Source organism: Zea mays, chromosome 3 (genome assembly GCF_902167145.1).
Source record: "Zea mays cultivar B73 chromosome 3, Zm-B73-REFERENCE-NAM-5.0, whole genome shotgun sequence".
NCBI lineage: Eukaryota > Viridiplantae > Streptophyta > Magnoliopsida > Poales > Poaceae > Zea > Zea mays.
In genome coordinates, this window is record NC_050098.1 from 126,367,153 (window position 1) to 126,386,865 (window position 19,713).

General features: G+C 45.7%; 1 protein-coding gene across 19 annotated transcripts in view; it reads right to left on the bottom strand.

The window, feature by feature from the left end:
- LOC103652160 (formin-like protein 12) overlaps nucleotides 1–15,967 on the bottom strand; it is a 40,731-nt gene extending 24,764 nt beyond the window's left edge. For 6 of the 19 annotated variants that reach the window (XM_035966293.1, XM_035966299.1, XM_020550296.3 and 3 more), the window contains exons 1-5: nucleotides 15,369–15,779; nucleotides 12,902–13,599; nucleotides 12,610–12,831; nucleotides 8,184–12,526; nucleotides 7,850–7,973 (exon numbers count right to left, since the gene is read on the bottom strand). In XM_035966293.1, the coding sequence (XP_035822186.1) occupies nucleotides 7,850–7,973; nucleotides 8,184–12,526; nucleotides 12,610–12,831; nucleotides 12,902–13,599; nucleotides 15,369–15,441 (5,460 nt within the window). In that variant the 5' untranslated portion in view covers nucleotides 15,442–15,779. Of the gene's footprint in view, nucleotides 1–7,849; nucleotides 7,974–8,183; nucleotides 12,527–12,609; nucleotides 12,855–12,901; nucleotides 14,127–14,206 lie in introns of those variants that run through there. The other 13 variants (XM_035966295.1, XM_008677799.3, XM_035966302.1 and 10 more) reach the window with 12 other exon arrangements.
- Nucleotides 15,968–19,713: the final 3,746 nt, after the last annotated feature.

A 19,713-nucleotide genomic window follows, 5' to 3' on the forward strand; every position in this document is an offset into this window, starting at 1 on the left:
GGAAAAATACAGAGACCATTAATTTGGACCAGTTTTAAATTAAAATGTTTTATTTAGCCTTATTTGGACTGAAAATCAATTATTAGAGCAGCAAAACTATAACCAAAATGAATAATAAAAATCCAGTGGACTTACAACCACCAGAGCCCCACTACAAAAATACAGAGCACCTCAGCCCAACTTTTTAAGTAAGGAAAATAAATACAAAGTGATAATAAGGCATTTTCCAAATAAATCATGAACAACCCCTATTAATGTGATAATGGACAACCAAAAATTTGCTAAGTCCATGATGGGATAAACTACCAGAGAAAAATGACAACCCATGAAAAAGAAGCAAACTCATAGCAATTGCTAATGATTTAAGAGAAAGGCCATTTAATTCAAATGATGCATACCACCCCTTCCCTTAAGCAAAAAGAGGTCAAACTTCAGAATGATTGCTCTTGCACAAAACAATAACTGAGAAAAATAAGCACCCTATTGTTTGATGCTTTTCAAATATAGTGGTAGTAGAAAGCACCCATTTGGCTAGAAACTTGAGAAAACCATAGAAAAATAATTAAAAGGTATTAATGATTAGAAATTTGTATCAAGTCATATTATAACACCTAAAAGCCAGCAAAAATAAGTTTTGGAGAATTTCCCACTGTTAAATAATAGTTGTAGTTCAAAGCACCTCTTCTGCCCTAAAATTTGGTAATTTTGTCCAGAGAAAACCATTCACTTTCTGATCTCCAAATTTTGAGACAGAGAAACATACACCAGTAACAAGCCACTGTAATTTTTGCAGAATTTTTGGAATTTTATAAAAGCAACTTGTAGTTCAAACCTACTCCAAAACAATAAAGAGAATAAAAGAAAAGGAAAGAAGAAATAAACCTCACCTTAATAAATCTAACTCGAGTACTTATCAATTCTCACTAAAACTTAAAAGGAATTCAGTGGAACCCCAAAAAATTTAATCTACTTACCTTAGCTAAGTTTAAACCAATTTACCAAGTATACCACCCAAGGGTCTTACATAAGTAAAGTTAACCTTGTTTAACTCAAGAAAGATCATGCACCTTTAAAGTTGTGATTTCTAAAAGCACATGTCATATCATGCATATATCTTACGCATTGCATTCATTAGATTGTAATCTTGCCGACGAAGAGTACGTGCTTATCCCCGAGCAAGGATCTGTCCAAGAGGAGGACCAGGAGCAGGCTTCAGAGGCTGCTATTGAGGATCTCCCCGTAGCCCCAGCAATGGAAGGCAAGCCCCGGTTTTATGCATAACCTGTTAATTATGCTATTTTACTACACTTAATGCTTGTAGGATTGCAATGTGCACTTAAGTGTAGGAGTTGCTTGAAACCTCTAGTTGCATGAACTTAGGATTCCTTTTTGAGATGAATACTAGTATGCTAGGTCGAGTAGCTGCTTGCTAATCAGGATCTCGGTAGAAGACGAGTGATTTTCTAGCGTTCGCGCGAGGTCAGGAATTGATTGTATTCATCTTGATAATGGGATATATGTTAGTCTATGGACTTGGATCCAGGGAGGATGCCTTGTCCATGAGACGGGAAAAATGAATTAAGGATTAATGTGTGGATACCTGAGTCAAGCTTTTGAACGTACTAAGCACATGCCGGGAAAAATGGTAACCGGTAAACCTAGTACCTGAGTGAAGCCGGGCGCGGACTTTATCCCTCATGCGACCTGAGACTGGGTCTCCCATGCTAGCTATGGTGGGTACAAGTGCGGTCACTGCACGGCGGCAGCCGGGGTCAGTGGAGCATTGTATGCCAAGGCGGTGAGGCCTGGACGCGAACGGGGAATCGATGGGGACGGTTGTCATGTGTGGGGTCGGAGTACCCTGACATGCCGTGTGTTTAGGTTTACCTTGCAAGGTTAAAACTCGATTTGAATCGTCTGCTTCTCGCAGCTAATGAGACTGCTTGATTTCCTTGTACTGCATCGAGTAAGAAGTGAAATGTGGTTACATGAGATAACTTGTTGATTGAACTAAATGCTTGTTACCATGTATGCTTAGAAGGAGCAAATCTAGTTAAGTTAATGATGATAGAATTTGAAAAGCTAAAAATTGATTTTAGAAACAGCTAGTGCTTTTGGCAAACCAAACCCCTCAGCCAAACAGCTGCATAGTCTAGAGGTAGAGGAGTAGACTCCTCACACCGGTTAAGTCTAGCTGAGTATTAGTATACTCAGCCTTGCTTGTGGCACCATTTTTGCAGGTACCATTCAGGAAATGGTTGATGGTGTGACTTGGCCTACCACCCTGCCACCGGGTTGGACGGTCGAGTGGGATGTTGCTCCGGCAGGAGAGGAGCATGAGGAGTAGTGGGCTAGGCCTTGCCCATTTCCTCATTACCGACGACATCGATTATCCGCTGCACTTTATTTTGTGAACTTTATTTGCTACGCAAAAACTCCGATTTATGTAATAACTCCGCACTTAATTTGAGGTTTCCTGTTTTATTGTATTTCTTCTGTGACTCACCTTCGAGTGAGATTGTGGAATTTGATCCTGGTTAAGTGGCTCTATCAGACTAGATCTGAAGGACTGACGGGTTATTCCGATTTAAGTGTGTTACGGCCCCTGAGGCATGACTTAGGCACTTAAGCTGGAATAATTCGGGTGGTTCTGCCACAGCTGTTGTCCCACGTTGTCCTTGCAGTCAAAAGACTGAGATGCTACTGCTGTTGTTCTTCCCATAGACCACGAGACTTATTCCAATAATTCTCCCCCTAAGTCTTGTTTGTCATCTTGTTGGATAGTTGGGCCATCCCGGACCTGGAGCAAAGTTCAAGAAACTTGATTCTCCCAAAGGGCTTAGTGAGCAGGTCTGCAAGTTGATCCTTGGTGTTGATGTAGCATGCCTTGATGCTCCCTTCTGCCAAGCAGTCACGGATGAAGTGATACCTCACTCAGATACGCTAGAGCGGACTGGCTATCCACCCTAAGTTCCACCGCTCCAGTATCTCTCCCAAGGAAACCATCAAGCAGTCGAGCAAGCCAGAGCGCCTGAGTTGAAACGGTGGAGTACGCTATGTACTCAGCCTCGCAGATGGATATGGCCACCACCTTCTTTGTAACACCCAGAATTTGGGGGTATAAAATTTCTTCTCTTATATCTACCAAATTCAGGTGTTACTCCTTGTTCCACTCTCTATAGATTTCTTCTCTCTTCTTTTTATTAGAGTTGTGTCTAGTATTTGGGAGATGAATTCTTTCTTTACTATATCAAAACCTATGGGAGTCATGAAATGTTGCAAAATGCTGAGCCTAGATTATTTTTTTGTTTGATGCACATGTTTGGAATACATGAATTTGAATTTGTAGCATGTTTGAATTTGAATCCAAAAGAAAAAACAATGCCAAGGGGCTCTGCCATCTAGCTATACCTTTAGCTGAGAGCTAAGGAGAGTCTAATGGATTCTTTTATGTATGCTTCTTACTGGCCTCCGTAAGGAGGCTGTTTTGTACTGGCCTTTCTTGACCCCCTTTTTCCTCTTCTTAATATATTATGGGGCACAGTTCTCCTGCGCTTTCGAGAAAAAAAGAGAAAACAAAAGGGAAAGGAATTAGGAAATTTAGAATAAAAGAAAAAGGCAAAGAAGCCCAGCCGCCCCCCTTCCCCGGCCTTTCGGCCCAGCCAGCCAGCCCGCGCACGCGCACGGGTCGCTCTCCGCCAGGTGGGTCCCACCTGTCGACGCCGCACCCCGCTCGCCCGCGTGCACTCGCTCTCTCTCCTTTCCTCTCTGCTTGGTGGGGCCGCCTCGTCAGCGTCGATTAGCCCGCTCGCTCGCTGACTCGCGGGCCCCGCTCGTCAGTCCCGTCTCCTTCCCCGCAACCGCCACGCCCGCGCCCATGGCGTGCGCTCCGCGCGGTCAAACCGTGCCCACGCCCCACGACTCGCCCATGAACGTCGCCCGAGCGCCTAGGTGAAGCTCGCCCCTGCCCCTCATTCACTCGCCCATGAACGTTGATCCGTCGTTCCGCCGTCCCCGCCGGGCCTTTGCCATCGCCTCGGCCACGGTGAGCTTCGCCTGAGCTCAGTGCACCGGGAACCCGCCTTGGTTTCCCCTCTCACCGACCCCTCTGCCCGGTCCGCGCCTAACTTCTCCCCTGCACAGACCGGAGTTCGTCGCCACCGTGTTTCCTCATCATCCGGTCAATCGAAGCCTCCCAGCGTTGTGCCAAGCTGCCCCGAGCGCCGCCTCTGGGTAAGGAACCCTCCCCCGCCCTTCCTTTGCACTGATTTCGTCTCACCGTGAGGAATTTCGTCTCGCCGGAGCCACTCCTCGTCGGGCCGGCGCGTCCTCATGGCGCCTGGCCGGTATAGCCCTTCCCCGTGCCCAAACCCAGGCATAGAACACCCCTACCCCCTCACCGAAACTCATGTCGGCCTCGGTGCACCGGATTGTTCCCCACTGCGGCGGGGATTGCTCACTCCGGCCCGTCCGAGACCCTCCTCCGTCGTCAGCCCACCTCGGTCCCGTTCTCGCCACCCAAGCTTCGCCATAGTGCTCGTCGGGTCCTCCCCAACCGCTCTGGCCTGTCCAGACCGCCCCGGCACCCCGAGACCCCGGCCTGCCTCGCCTCCGATGGCTACGCCGCCGCGGGTGCGAGCGGCGCAGCCCCTGGCCGTCCACCCCTGATCCAATGGCCCAGGTCTTCAAATAACGGTTCGCGTGGTTCGTTGAACCAGGGCGCTTGATCCGAGATCCAGTGGCCAGAGTGCCCCGCGCCCTCGGCGCGTTGCTGGACTGTGGGCCCTACGCGTCAGGCGCCCGCGTGCTCACCCGCCGGTTCTAATCTCGGTCGTTGATCCGAGATCCAACGGCCGAGGAGATCTAATACCTCTTTGGTTTGCCGTTTTGTAGAAAAAACCCTCGGTTCTCGGGTATTAGAACCCGTCGTCCTTATTTCTTTCAGCCGAGCCCCTGGATTTTTGCAGAAAGAGCCCCAGGCTTTAATTTAATTAAGAAAAAGTGTCTAATTTAGGGTTTCAAATTCCAAAACTTGTAAATTTCATATCTTTTGCATATGAACTCCAAATTGGATGGTTCAAATTGCAAAATGATCATAATGTTATTTCTATCTGTTTAAATTATATTCACCCATTGTCTGCATGTCTTAATTTTGTGGCTAGACTCTAGGTTAATTTAAAGTAATGGAATATTTATTAGAGAATAAAATAAAAGGTGAAGCCCTAATGAATGTTCAAGTGTTTAACTTTGTAAACTTAAATTCATTTAGTTTAATCTCATCCCTGGAATAACTTTAATTAAGTAAGTAAATTATTAAGATAGACCTAGTTAGGGAAGTAATTTACTGAGATAAATTTAGTTAGAGAACAGTAGACCCTTAAACATAATGATCTACCCTAGAACCTAGAGTTCACTTGTGTACCTGTACTTTTCTAATGAAACTGTGTTTGATCTGTTGCATATGTTTGGTGTAATGTTCTTTGTTATTCCCCAATTATGTTGAATGAATGATTGCTTTGCGTAGACAATGAGCAGTCCGTGGTTCCCGAGTGTGTTGTAGGAGACTTCCCTGACCAGCAACCAGGTGAAAGCAAGTGTCCTCTGACCCATTATGTCGTACTTTATAATTCACTGTCCCGCAATAACTTGATCAACCTAAGAATTGACTAGTGTTTTGTTTTCCTGTCCTTGTTTAGCCTTTGGGAATTGGCTATTGTGTATTATGCTACTACTTTACTTTAATCAATGAACGTGATAAAGAATATTTATGATACGATGATGTTATTCTGGATATGATGATGAACTTGTAATACTTTAGGGGACTCGGGATGTTTCCCGAGTACCTCTCCGTAAGGACATGTTCGTTGGATGACCACCCGGGAAAACAGTACAACCATGAGGGTGGAATGAGACGCCCTTAGCTGATTAATTAGAGGAACTTGAGGTGTAGTCGGCTTCACCGTTGTGCCGTCAATGGGGTCTGGGCACAGTACTTGCTCTGCTGAGGCTGGGTGCCGAGGTTCTTTTGTGTTAAGGGTGGCACAAGAAAAAATCAAAGTGCAATTGCAAATTAAGTACTATATTAAAAGGACATAGCACAATTAAAAATAGACAACCAGGCAAAATAGAACAGGATGACGATCGTGCAGGACGCACAACGGCCAGGCCGTCGGGGTGATGTGCATGCGCAAAACAATGACAGACAGAGGAGCAGGGGTTGGCGATGGACAGGGCAACAACTACACAAACTGGTCGCGGGCCACAGGTGGAGCAGTAGGGGGGTTGGCCGACGAATAGGCGGAGGAGCGTCAGGTGGCTGGCAACCATCTCGGATGAATGGTCGAGTGTCGAGGCAATCAAGGCCAGAACAGCCACCAGGCCAGGAAGCTTCATGTGTGGGGCTTGGATGCTTAGTGTTTAGGACTAAATTTTTTTGTATAGAATTTGTATTAGGCGTCTTGGTATTGCTCAGGCAATACCAAGCCACACGGGCTCCTCCGCCCCTGCCAGTGCGCATTGGAAATACTGGTTATAACAATAAGAGTTTGTATGCATATCTTAACCCCTAGGAATGCAAGACGCAATAGAATAAAATATTCACTAATCTTCTAAATCATGCTATAAGGTTTTATTCATGGGTTCCATCAAGTTTGAACCTTGGAAAAGATTGTGGAAGTCTTGGACCCCCCAAAAATGTAAGTTGTTCCTTTGGCTGGCCATAAGAAATAAATGTTGGACAGCTGATAGGTTACACAAGTATGGGCTTCCATATCCAGAAGTTTGCCCTCTTTGCGATCAAGAGGAAGAAACAATTCAACATCTCCTAACATCTTGTGTCTTTGCTAGACAGTTTTGGTACATCATCTTGTCTCCTTTGGGATTAGGGCATCTCACTCCGGGCGCGGAGGTTTCCTCCTTTGAAGATTGGTGGAGGGAAGTGTGCTCTAGGAGTCACAAAGACATGAAGAAGGGCCTTAACAGCGCTGTCATCCTTGGGGCTTGGTGTCTTTGGCTTCAGAGGAACCGGGTTGTCTTTGATAAAGATTCACCCTCCATCGAAAAGATGAAGAGCAGCTTCCTAAAAGAATCTTCCTACTGCGTGTTGGCTGCAGCTAAGCAACTAGGAGTTTTCGGCCTAGCTTATGCTCTTAGGGTGGTAGGGTAGAGTCTGTTCTTTATTGTGTTGTAATCTGCAATTTTTGTTTCAGTTGTTAGTGTGTGCGTGTGGGTCATGGTTTTTAAAGAGGTAAGGCGGTCCAAGGCGTTGGAGCACCGCCTGGACGCCTAGGCGACACCTAGGCGAGGTAGGCGAGCAAGGCGCCTAGGCGTTAGACCACCGCCCGGACGCCTAGGCGACGCCTTAATAACAGTGGTGTGGGTGTTGGTGTCCCTAACCTATACCTATCTTGTAAGACCCTTTCTTCTATCTTATCTATAAAGATGTGCAGCTCTCCTACGTTTTTTCAAAAAAAAACCCTCAAAATTGAAATGGATACTCCAATATTGTTGAAATCGACTTATTTACACAAAATGCAATGATACGCAACTCTCTTGCATATTCGAGTTTTTTTTTTGCATATTCGCACACTTCTCTATGACTTAGGTCAATAGGGGAAACTTAGCAAGGTGGTATTAGTTTAGCCTGTTTAGGATCTGAGCATAACCTTAAATGTACTATACTATTGTGCGGTGTCGTAGGCCATGCAGTGTCGGTTGGCTACAAAAGTAATTAAAAAAAAGGGAAACAAACTTACAAAAAGAAATAAACTTCCATGCAGCGGTTAATAAAAAGGAAGTAGGTGAAACTCAAGATTGGCTATTGGCTTGTCTATCATGCTTAGTAAATTACCAGTTGAACTTTATCAGATTTTGTTCCAAGGGATTTTCCACGGCCTTCTGATTTTGAGCCAGCTTTTGCCTTTGGAGCAATGGTAAACAGAGACTCTAGTTCATTTACATCGAATTCAGCATGGCTGCATTGACCACATTACCAGTTAGAATAGTAATAAGATAAGAAACATACATTAAATGCCACTAGAATCTACAATCAGTAAAAAATATGGGATTCAAATTAAGTAAATATGTGGGAACTAAATTAAGTTCATGATGACATTTATCAACAGAGCTTTTCCCGTTATGAATATGGTTAAATAGTGGAGAAACTATTGGGCAGTTGATAGTACCTATTAGCTTCCACTTGTTTTTGTAGCTCCGCCCATAAGCTTCCTTGCATTGCTCTTGTTACTTTGACCCAATGTAGTGGTTTTAGGGATGACTTTCGCATTGCACTTTGTAATGTCGGGCCTAACGTTCGAGCAAGGCCATGTCCCCTTCCGCCAGGTGGAGTAGGCATCCCTCTTCCACCTGGAGGAGGAGGGGGGCCACCAGACATTCCAGGAGGCATTGGAGGAGAAGGTGCACCGGGAGGGGGAGGGGGACCACTTCCATGTCCTCTAGGAGGAGGTGGTGGTGGACCTCCATGACCTCCAGGAGGAGGAGGTGGTGATGGAGCTCCACCTCGAAACCCTGCTGGAGGTGGAGGCGGTGGAGTTCCTCCTAGTCCTCCAAAGGGTGGTGGAGGAGGAGGAACTCCTCCAATTCCTCCATATGAAGGCGGGGGTGGTGGAGCTCCTGCATATCCTCCAGGGGGTGGCGGTGGTGGTGGAGCTCCTGCATATCCTCCAGGAGGTGGCGGTGGTGGTGGAGCTCCTGCATATCCTCCAGGAGGTGGCGGTGGTGGTGGAGCTCCTGCATATCCTCCAGGAGGTGGCGGTGGTGGTGGAGCTCCTGCATATCCTCCAGGAGGTGGAGGTGGTGCTGGAGCCCCTACATATCCTCTGGGAGGTGGTGGTGGCATTAGAACTTCTGCATATCCTCCAGGAGGTGGAGGTGGCGGGGGAGCCCTTACACATGCTTTGGGAGGTTGAAGATCCCATGCACATTCCCCTAGAGGTGGCGGTGGTGGTGGAGGCCCTACATGTCCTCCAGTAGGTGGTGGCGGTGGTGGATCCCCTCCACATCCTGTTTGAGGTGGCAGAGGGATCGAAGCCTCTACAAATACACTCGTAGGTGGTGGTGGCAGATCACCTATGTGTCCATTAGAAGATAGTGGTGGTGGTGGAGGTGGAGGTGGAGGTGGAGGTGGAGGTGGCAAGCATGAAGGGCCTTTAGATTCTCTGGTAGATTGGAGGAATGACAAGTCTCCACTATGAAATCCAATTGGCAATGTAATTCCTCCTATCCCTTTAGTAAAGGGTGGTGGAGGTGGAATGGCCCCACATCCTCTAGGAGGAGTTGATAGTGGAACTTCTCCATGTCCTCCAGGAAGTGAAGGTGGAGGTATTGGAATATTCACAATTTCTCCACAAAGAGTTGACAATGGAGATCCCATTTGTCCTTCAGGGGGAAGGAGAGGAGGTGGTGGGTTTTCTTTAGTAACTTCAAGAAGAGAAGCTGGTCCTGTTGATTGCCCACCATCAAGAGGTTGAGACAAAGTTTCACTTGTTCTAGGAGGAGGAGGTGGCAATGGAATTATATTAACCCCTTTTGAATGTGGAGGTGGAACTATTACAATATCCTCTGAAAAGGTAGGTTGGGTTGCTATATCTGCATAGAAAGAAGGTTGGTACGAGCACGGAGATGCAGGTGCGATATGATGTAAAGTTGGTGGTGGAGGTGGTGGAGGTGGATATAGATTAATATGTTTTCCAGGAAGAGATGGATGATTCAAGAGTGGAGCTGGAAGTGGAGGTAGAACAACACATGATTCTCTAGAAAAAGGTGGAGGGGAAGAAGGTGGATTTTCGTAATGTTCTGTTGGAGAAGGTGGTTTTGAAGATAAACACAAAGAAGGTATAACTGTTGCATGACAAGGTGGTGGTTGTGGAGGAGGAGGAGGTGGAGGTGGAGATTTCATATGTTCTCCAGAATGAGGCAACTTTTGTGGCAATTGCAGAATTGGAATGCCTCCGTGTTCTTTATCATCAATTATAGAGGCCAAGACTCCGTTAATTGTTTCACCTTGTGATATCTCCACCTCAAATGGCCTCAAATGAATTGATAATGTTGTTTGATCTAAAGGCTGCTCACAATTTACTTGCTCTGCAGATATTGAACATGAGGAATTATCTGTTACAATGTGAAACATTGGATATGGAGGTGCTGCAGGTATATAGGATGACATACTTGAAATTGTATCTTCAGCGCTTCCAACCACATGCTGAACTTTATACTCAGAATGCTCTGATGGAGATAATTCGACAGCAGTATCAGATTGCAGAAATTGAACTTCACTTGCTTCATGTCCTTCGAGAGAAGTAGCTGGAACATCAGATTTGTGTTCTGGTAGCATTGTTGGTTCTTTATATGGACAATCTGAAGACGGATTTGAGTATACCAGTGGAACTGATCCACTATCACTGCATATAGTTGGCAGTGGTAGTTGTGATGGTGGTGGTACTAGAGGCAAAGGTGGTGGCGGCAGCGTTGGTGGTTCAGCACGTTGTAATGTTTTGGGAGGTGAAGAACAAGTCATGTGCAACAAAGAATTTGTATCTTCATTGGTAAATGGGACATCCATGGCAGTTACTATATTAGGTCTACTTGTTACTTCCTCATCTACAAAATCAGAGGCTCCTAAGGGACATTCAGTTGCAGCTATACTACTATTAGAGAGTGAAGTTAGTGAGGAATCACCTAAGTTGAGAACACTTTGTCTATAATCTGGACTATAGGAACAAGATCCATCAGCTCTTATTTGTTCAGGTTCATATATTATGGTGCTCGAATAACTTTGGGTGCAAGAATCATGTGGGGGTGGTAGTGGAGGTGGGTGTGGGGTTTGAGGGCCATATTGGTTGGAAGCAGGCAAAGTTAAGCTACCTGAATGTAGATCATTTTCCTCTGTCATTGGTGGGTGAAGATGTTGATCTTGTGGTATTGAGGGAGATCTAACATGCTCTTGGTGTTTGGGTGATCTTGAAGAAGCCATTGACATCTCTATGAATGTGCCAAATGATAATGATGGTAGAGATGAAATCGTTCTTATTGGTCGCAGAGTAGGATGTACTAGAGACATTTTGGATGATGATCCCAGGGATGTGTAGAGCTGAAATGGTGGAAGCACAGAAGATGTATCTGAATCACCCCTTCCACTTGTAGAAGTAACGGAGTTCTGCTTAGATTCTGTTTGTGATGGAGAAAAAAAGGACAAATCTGTGGATGCAGCACGAAGCAGATTGCGTCTGGGAGATGATGGAGAAAAAAGACTAGATGTCGCCAATGGTAGAAAAGGTTTTTTCTTTAGCACCAGTCGAGATGAATCGGTTGTATCTGTATTTGCATTCACAGAAGTTGAAGCATGGTTTATTATCAAGTTAGATTCTTCTGGTAGAATGTTCGCACAAGAGATATTAGAAGACTGACTCCTGGAGCTGGAAAATGATGTGTCAATTCCTGCTCTTCGCTCTGCAGTGACATTACTACTGCAAGCACGAAGCTGATCAATATTTTCATTGGCTGAACTTAGTTCCAAAGAAGTGTTTGAGCTGTCAAGATGTGGTAAATCTTTGGGCTCAGCCACTAGTGAATCTGTGCCTGTGATGGTAAATTTTTCTTTGTTGCGACTTTCTTCCCGTTCAATCACTATGCCATTGTCATAAGCAGCATATTCATCTCGTGCACTCTGTCCCTCATCTTTTTTGAAAAAAGTATTAGGTCGTTTTGTGTCCTCGTCTTCTCCCAGTGCAGTGCTTTCTGAACTGTGGACTGCCTCATCTAATTCAGTTTCCATCATATTCCCCTCTACCACTTGTTTGGGAGTTGTAACTTCAGATATGATGACCTCTTTGATCATCTGTATGTCATCAGTACTATTAGTTTCTAATATAATCACCTCCTTAACCAATACATTATCAATCTGGCTCAAGTCTTGATTGGAACCCATCCTTATATCCTGCTTGGAACTACCCTTTTCAAACATGCACCCATCCTCTTTATAGGTAGAACTTGAGATGCCGCTATCTGTGTCTCCATCTATTGTAGCTGTAAAAGTTGACTTCACAACTGCAGTCTCATCGTTGAGCAAAATATTGGCTTCAGTGGATGTGCATGCTATTGTAGCGGTAAAAGTTGACTTCACAACTGCAGTCTCATTGTTGAGCAAAATATTGGCTTCAGTGGATGTGCATGTCTTTCCATCATTTACTGTTTCTAACAACAAGCCCAAGTTATCGGCTTTATTGTCTTGTGATCCATCAATGTCAATATTCAGATCAAAGTTGGAAAATGGAGAGTTTTTCCAACATTCGGCACTTGGAGTTCGAATATAATCTGTAGAGACCATAGAAAGAGTATCCGCATCCTTATTTCCATCTTGAGATTCAGCATTACTGAAGATTTCTTCTGCTTCAAAGAACTCATCAGCAGAGGCAACATCCATATCATTATCATAGTCATAATCATAATCATAATCAGGTGCTACTTCAGTTGACGCATCAGACTCAGCATCAAACTCTGAAAAGAGTACCTGGTTAAGACATGCACCCACAATTAACATTGATATATTTGGTGACGGATTATCACATGCATACATGAGAAATCATGGCCTACCTCTGCTTTGAAGTTCTTTGTGAACTGGTGATCGGCATCCCAAGGGACATCGATGTCCTCAAAGTTCAACGGTAAAATGTGAGACTGGATGAAAAAGGTATTGAACATCACCCTAAACATTAACCTTTCATTTCCTTGGCCATCATCCACATGCAGACATTCAAGGACGACATCACCTTGGACGCAGGATCCTACATTTAACTTCACTGGCGCATTATCTGCCTGCAAAAATAGTTAACGAGTAACTTGAATAAATAGCAGAACCATTTAGATAAGACATGCTTGATGGTACCTGTCTGTAACGCCTAATATGTTTCTTGGCCTTTGATGGTGGTGAAATGACACTATGACTTCTGTCAGTTGTTGGAATATCCTGCCCATATACTCGAACAATTGGCCGACAACCACCGACTCCATCAAAATTTGGAATTTCTCTAAGAATTACACAATCCAAGGTGAAAGGAATAGGTTGTGTAGGCCATCCTATGCCGTCATCCATTCTGCATATGTACCCAAGATACCGAAGATGAGACGGTTGTGGATTCAATGTGGTTAGCATCTGAAGAAGCTCCTTTGGGGCTTGCTTGTACACCATATCTAGAGTTCTTTGCTCCCCATTATATTGTTTCCTGTACAGAAGAAGACCTGCAAGCATAAATGCCAACACTGGCCATCCATCTTTCTCACAGTGCATTAGTAAAATATTTTGCTGCCCTTCAAGCATAAGCCACCTTTCACTCAGCCTTAGGAAGTGGAGAATGATATCCAAAGGAAGTAACGGGCATCCTAGATACTTGCAAGGGTAGTCTTTGGCTGTAATATTGTACTTGGAGAAAATGCCTGAAATAAGACTTTTTCCTTCATCTCTAAAGTTAAGTACCATCAATGAAGAATCTGCAAACTGTTCACGGAGCTGCAAAATAATGTTGTCCAGGTAATTCTTGTATCTGTATTGGTCCATGGTTTCTGTTGAGAAGCAACAATCGAATACTGCAAGCACAAACAGACCAATCATTGCACATTAATGTCAGACTTAATTTGACAATGTCTATAACCATCATAGAAGTATGGTGCAAGGCCAGAAGCCACCCATTCAATTTTTTTATACGAGACTACAGAAGTAGCAGATCAATACATGATAGCCTTGATCCTACATAATCAAATCATAAACGCATGAGCTGGTGTGTAGAAAGAACAGGACAGTCCTGTCAGAAGTTACACAATGGTGACTATATCCGATCGCTCTGGACATAATCACAACCTCCACACAAATCCAAGAATTCGCCGAACTATGGACCAGAATACAAATTGTACAGATGCTGCTCGGCATGCAGGATTCTATAACTCGGAAATGGATGGCTGACGGAAAATATTCCACATGTTCAGCATACAAGATCCAGTTCGGAGGATCGCATCGAAAATTCCAGGCCGAGCTCATTTGGAAGGCGCAGGTGGAAAATAAATGCAAAGTCCACGCCTGGATACTCATGCACAACAAAGTCCTAATGGTGGACAACCTACAAAAGAGCGGGGTTCCCACATTAGGACCATTGTGTCTTGTGTAATGGGCCTCTAGAGATAACAGACAAGGTTACACCTTTCTTTGCTGTGCCCCTTCGCAAGGGCCAATTGGAGCCAGGTGCTATCCTGGAAGAATTTCAATGTGCAGCTACCCTAACAGGACCCCGCCTGCATTACCGATTGGTGGGAGGAAGTAGTAAGCAAGGTGCCAAAGCACGACCGCAGCCGTTTCAACGGAGTGGTAATCTACATTGTGTGGTACCTGCGGAAGGAGAGAAATAGGAGGATTTTTTAAGATGTGTACAAGACATCGCAGCAGGTCACCTCATCGACCAAAGAAGAAATAGTGCAAAGATGTAGGACGAATGGACGATGTTCTTTGCGGGTTACCCCACCAAGAGTGGGGGAGGGCTTCTCTTTTTGTCCTAGGACCGGTCTGTTGGGCACAATGGGCGTTCAGCTTACATAAAACTCCCTTTTCCTTGCTTAATTGAGCAGTGCCTTTACTTAAAAAATGCATGAGAGTTATCCTGTTAGTCCTACTAAGAAGTCACCTAGTTGCACTACTGAAAACCCATCAGCAAACAATTAAATACAGCAACACAAAGATGCCAATCAGTATTTCTACTTATGTGAAACTTCATGTCTTCAAACATGTTAGCAGCATTTTAGACTAAAATGCACTTCTTATTCAATTTTTTTTCTGATAGTGAAGTAGCAGATTAAGACATGATCGCATTGTTCTTGTTGATCAGCAAGCATTATCGTATTAGGCATAGACTAAATGTCACAGCTCCTCATCTATCTTCAAACATGGGTGTTACATTAATCGCATAACATAGAAACTTCAGAATCAAACCCTTGCACCAGCCAACGAGGTTGCTGGCAACGTTACTATTAATGTGCAGTAATAAACACGGGAAAAATACAGCGGTAGTCGAACAGTGAGCGAACCCTTCTTTTTGAGAAGCATAGCTCGAACGAAACTAGAATGGGGCCATAGAATCATGGTGGCACCGTAAGCTGATGCAGCATGCACAAGGAAGGCATGTTAGCTGGAAGCCTGAAAACAACATCCAGAGAAATTTGTTCCGGCACTGAGCGAAATTACATAATGCAGCTGCATTTCCGGTGCTAAAATCAATAGAACCTCCGATTGCACACACCCCGAAGTACCCCCCAAATCGGTAATTCGGTTCGGTGGCGGCAGTCGAACAGGAGGCGCGGGGTTACCGTACCGTAGACGCGGTCGGCTATCTCGAGGAGCCGATCCGGCGGCTTCCGATAGAAGAGCCTCCGGAACAGCGCCATTCCCTTGCGCTTCCGACCGCCGTCGGCGTCGCCGCCGTCTCCGGCGGCCTGCCCCCGGACCCACTTGCTCCGCGACGCCCGGGACCAGCCGACCGCACTCTTGCCGGCGGCCAGCCAGCCAGACCGCAGCGGCGGCGCCAGCGATGATCGGGCCCCGTGCTGCCCGCTGCCGCCGCCGACCTAGCACCCACTCGCCAGCGGAGGCTAACGATACGAACGCCGGCGATCGGGTGCGCCACGCACGCACCCGCCCGCCAAGCTCCCGGCTCGAGTCGCGGGAGGGCAATGCCGCGCGCGGCGGAATTCAGACAGCTAGGGTTTCCTTTCCCCCTCTCGTTGAGGAATTCTTTTTTTCGAGCGGAACTTTTTTTTCTGCTCGTGCTGCTAAAATTATTTTTGGGGTGTTGGAGGTGGCGGAGAAGGAAACGGAGGAAGACAGAGGGGAGACGACGGCGGAGGCGGAGGCGGCAGGCAGAGCAGAGCAAAGCTGAGCACGCGCGAGCACGATTGCTCGAAACAAACACACGATGAAATGCCTCGGGGGTAAGATTTTTTGTGCGTATGACATGTGGGGCCCGGCGCCAACGGTTGCACCGGTGCGCGCCACGCTGCTCGGCGCATGACATCACATCAGGCAGCGGTCACCGTGTGGGCTTTTTCATGATAGGCCGGATCTGCACTAGTCAGGAGCAATTGGGATGGGCCCGTAATAGCAGGATGAATCAAAGTTAGCCCAACGAATGGTACTCTTGCCGTGTTACAGAGAGCCCAACGTGTAACGGGCTGAATCCAGAGCTAGAGATTTCCGAGTCCGGTTTCTAAGAAATTTTTCATCTTTCCAAAAAAAAGTGATGGCCTGAGTTCATCATAGTTTAAATTCTGTCCAAATATGGAATCTGTTTAATGTCAAGAAAATAGACGAAGTCTCTATCCAAAATCAATGTTTAGGCATTTTTTTAGATAAGGACCTCAATCAAAGCCAAAAACCATCACACTTAAAAGAGCTTCGGACGACGAAGAAATGGGAAAGTGAAGGGGAGCTTCAGTGCCTTCACAATGGTCTATGGATAAAACAAGTTAAGAAGGTTTACATGGAGAAGAAAATCAGGATTGTAAAATGGTGTGATTGTACCCTCTCGTTAGCGAAGGACTACGGTGTAAACGTAAGGGCAAGGTTGCAATTTCATATGAATATGTATATCGTTCGAACCCTATAAATAGATGAATAATATCACTGTTACGGGGATCGGTCATATGTAACCTTGCGTCTATAGCATCTTTTTCCCGAGAGAACCTCCAAAGATACTACAATGTCGAAGTATATTTGGATGTTCCCTCCCTATGTTATCTGATATCTGTTATTCAAAGTAACCTAATCATTGAGCTTGACTGTTGCATATATGAAACTAGTTCATTGTCATCAATTACTTTGTATAATGTCATTTGTTTATACATTTAGTATGTTAACCCTTGTACTTGTTCCATGTGCTCTCTGGACACGGAGAACACAATCACCCTTCTCCCCTTCGACACCTTTGGAGGGGAGAAGGATTTGACAAGATAATCATATGACCATTAATATTCAGGTATGTTAAAAACAATGAGCTTCAAAACTGTGGATCAATTAAACATTGGAATCTTGATCATCAATTTCATTATATACACATCTTATGAAAGACAAAACTCTGTTGTCAGGGTCAAAACCGGGTCCCCAAGGCCCACGAGTCGTGATGAGTAAAGATACTCTGAAAAGGCTCGAGTAAGGCCCAATCTGCTTCTGGATCATGAGTAAACCGCTAATGTTTGCCCCTAGTCCCGATGTGAAGCAAGGACGCCTAGGGGTTGGGCAAAACGAAAAAGGGTTGAACGAGCCCTAAGTCAACCTAGGGGTCAGGCGAATCGTGCCTAGCCTAAGGGGATGACCAAACTAGACACAGGCACAAACAAACCACACACGGGTCAACGATCAAAAGAATGAGGATGACCACTCCATGATTAGCCTTCGTCATCATAACGGTCGCCACAACATGGAGGGGAATGGAGGTTGTTCCTATTCTGACTAACATCCACATCCATTACGTCTAAATCAACCATGAAGCACTCATTCCTCTCGTACGGATATAGGAAACGACACTATGGATGGACTACACTGCATGGTGAACCGTCAGATATTGGGGATACGAACGAGCCCATTGATAAGCTGACCGACCCTTGAAGCACGACCACTATCATAGGTGATACTGTGCTACCAACTTCGGCTTGGACCCCCCCTCGCTAAAGCCCAATACGTGCATGAAAGGGAAATGGCCTTAAACCATTTATTATATTGTTTTTTGTGCTTGATGACCATCACAACCATTCGGACTAATTAGTTTGCCTAGTTTTTGATTCACAGGTTCATAAGTTCAACATTTAGTTTCTAAGTCACAATAAGCTCAGATACAACGAAATAGGGGTAAAACATGGAATAGATGAACTACCAATAGTTCTACTCTTTGGATAAGTTCTAAATACCCCGAGGAACCTATTCAACACTTCTAGAGAAGTTGGAAAGCTCAGAATCAACTTCTCACTATTTTGGAGCTAGTTTGAGCAAAAGAAGAAATATGAGTTAAAGAATTAAAATGTTTAAGATCCATGACTTAGACTAGATGGACAACCACTAGAGATATTCTTCTAAGTCATAGGATCTCTCTCAAGTTTAGCCAAAGCAACTTGGAGAAGATTGTTCAAAGATCAACGACAAGTCAGAAACTCAAGTTCTGAAATCGCCAAGTGCGGACCGCCTGGCCCCTTCTGGCGGACCGTTCGTGACACCGCTATGACTTTGGATAGGAACTATAAATCGTGGACAGTCCGGCTATAAATCGTGGACTGTCCGGCTATAAAGCGTGGATCGTTCAGCTATAATTCATGGACCGTCCGCACGTGAAGATCTGGTTCAGCCTGAAGGTGACTAGTTGTGCAAAAGGATTTCTAGAACTGGCGCAGACCATCCGGGACCAAGGGCAGACCTCCGCGTATCGAGACAATTGTTGATCTAGCCATTGGGTTGTCAGACATAACCGTTGTAACGTCAGATCCTACCGTTGGAGGGTCGTGGATCATCCGGGCCCAAGCTGCGGACCGTCCGCCAGTGCGCAGAACAGACAGACAGGGCATAACAGTTATATGGGTGGTTGGAGGCTATAAAAGGGACCCCAACCAGCCCATTCTCATTGATTGATTGATCCATATCATACACAGGAGTTGGGTATTCACTCCTGTCTACTAGTGCAGCACTTCTATACACATCAAGGCCTCACAAGTGCCACAAAAGAAAGATCAAGCAAGAAAGAGCTACTCGTGTGTGTTTAGCGATAGTGCATTATGAGAATCATTGAGAGAAAGTGTGAGCTACCTCTTGTGATCATTTGAGCGTGGAGTTTTGACTCCCATTCATTGTAAAGCTAGCAAGAGCCCCTTATCTTTGTGGTTGGCCTTGTGGAGACTTTGGTCTTCGGACTGTTCGGTGTGCACCGGACTGTCCGGTGCACCCTCTGCCAGTGGGGACAGCCTGGCCCAGAGAAGAGGGTTCCCTGCGTAGAAACATGAGAGCGCGCAGTTCACGAGTTGAATTTTAGTGGCACACCGGATAGCGCATCAGACTGTCCGGTGCGCACTGAACAGTGATTGTTCACTGTTCGGTGTGCCATCTGCCCAACGGCTAGCTGTCAGAACTAGCCGTTGGAGTCGACCGTTGGTGCACCGGTGGCGCACCACAGTCCGGTGCGCCCATGCGCAGCAGGGTTTGTGTAACGACTAGTTGGTGGGTGAGGGCTATTTATACCCCTCCACCCACCATATTGATTGTCTTGTTGCCCACATTTACTCCTACACTTTGGTAGAGCATTGCAAGCACCACAAAGCCTAGTGAGGTGATTTGAGAATCTTAATCCCGCATTTGGACCTCATTAGCGCTAGCGAGAGCCACCTAGAGCACACACCGCATGCATTTGGCTTCTCTTGGTCAAGTGAAAGTCTACGGCTTGTTACTCTTGGTGATCGACATCACCTAGACGGCTTGGTGGCGTTGGGAGCTCGGTGATCACCGTGGAGATCTTGTTGGTGACCCGACTCAAGTTTGTAAGCGGTCGTGAGAGATCCACCGAGCCGGAGTGGCAAAAGATCATCTCATAGTGAGCACTTGGTTCTTGCAAGGACCAAGGGGGAGCGATACCCTTGCGCGGGTGCTCCAACGAGGACTAGGGGAGAGTGCCGACTCTTCGATAC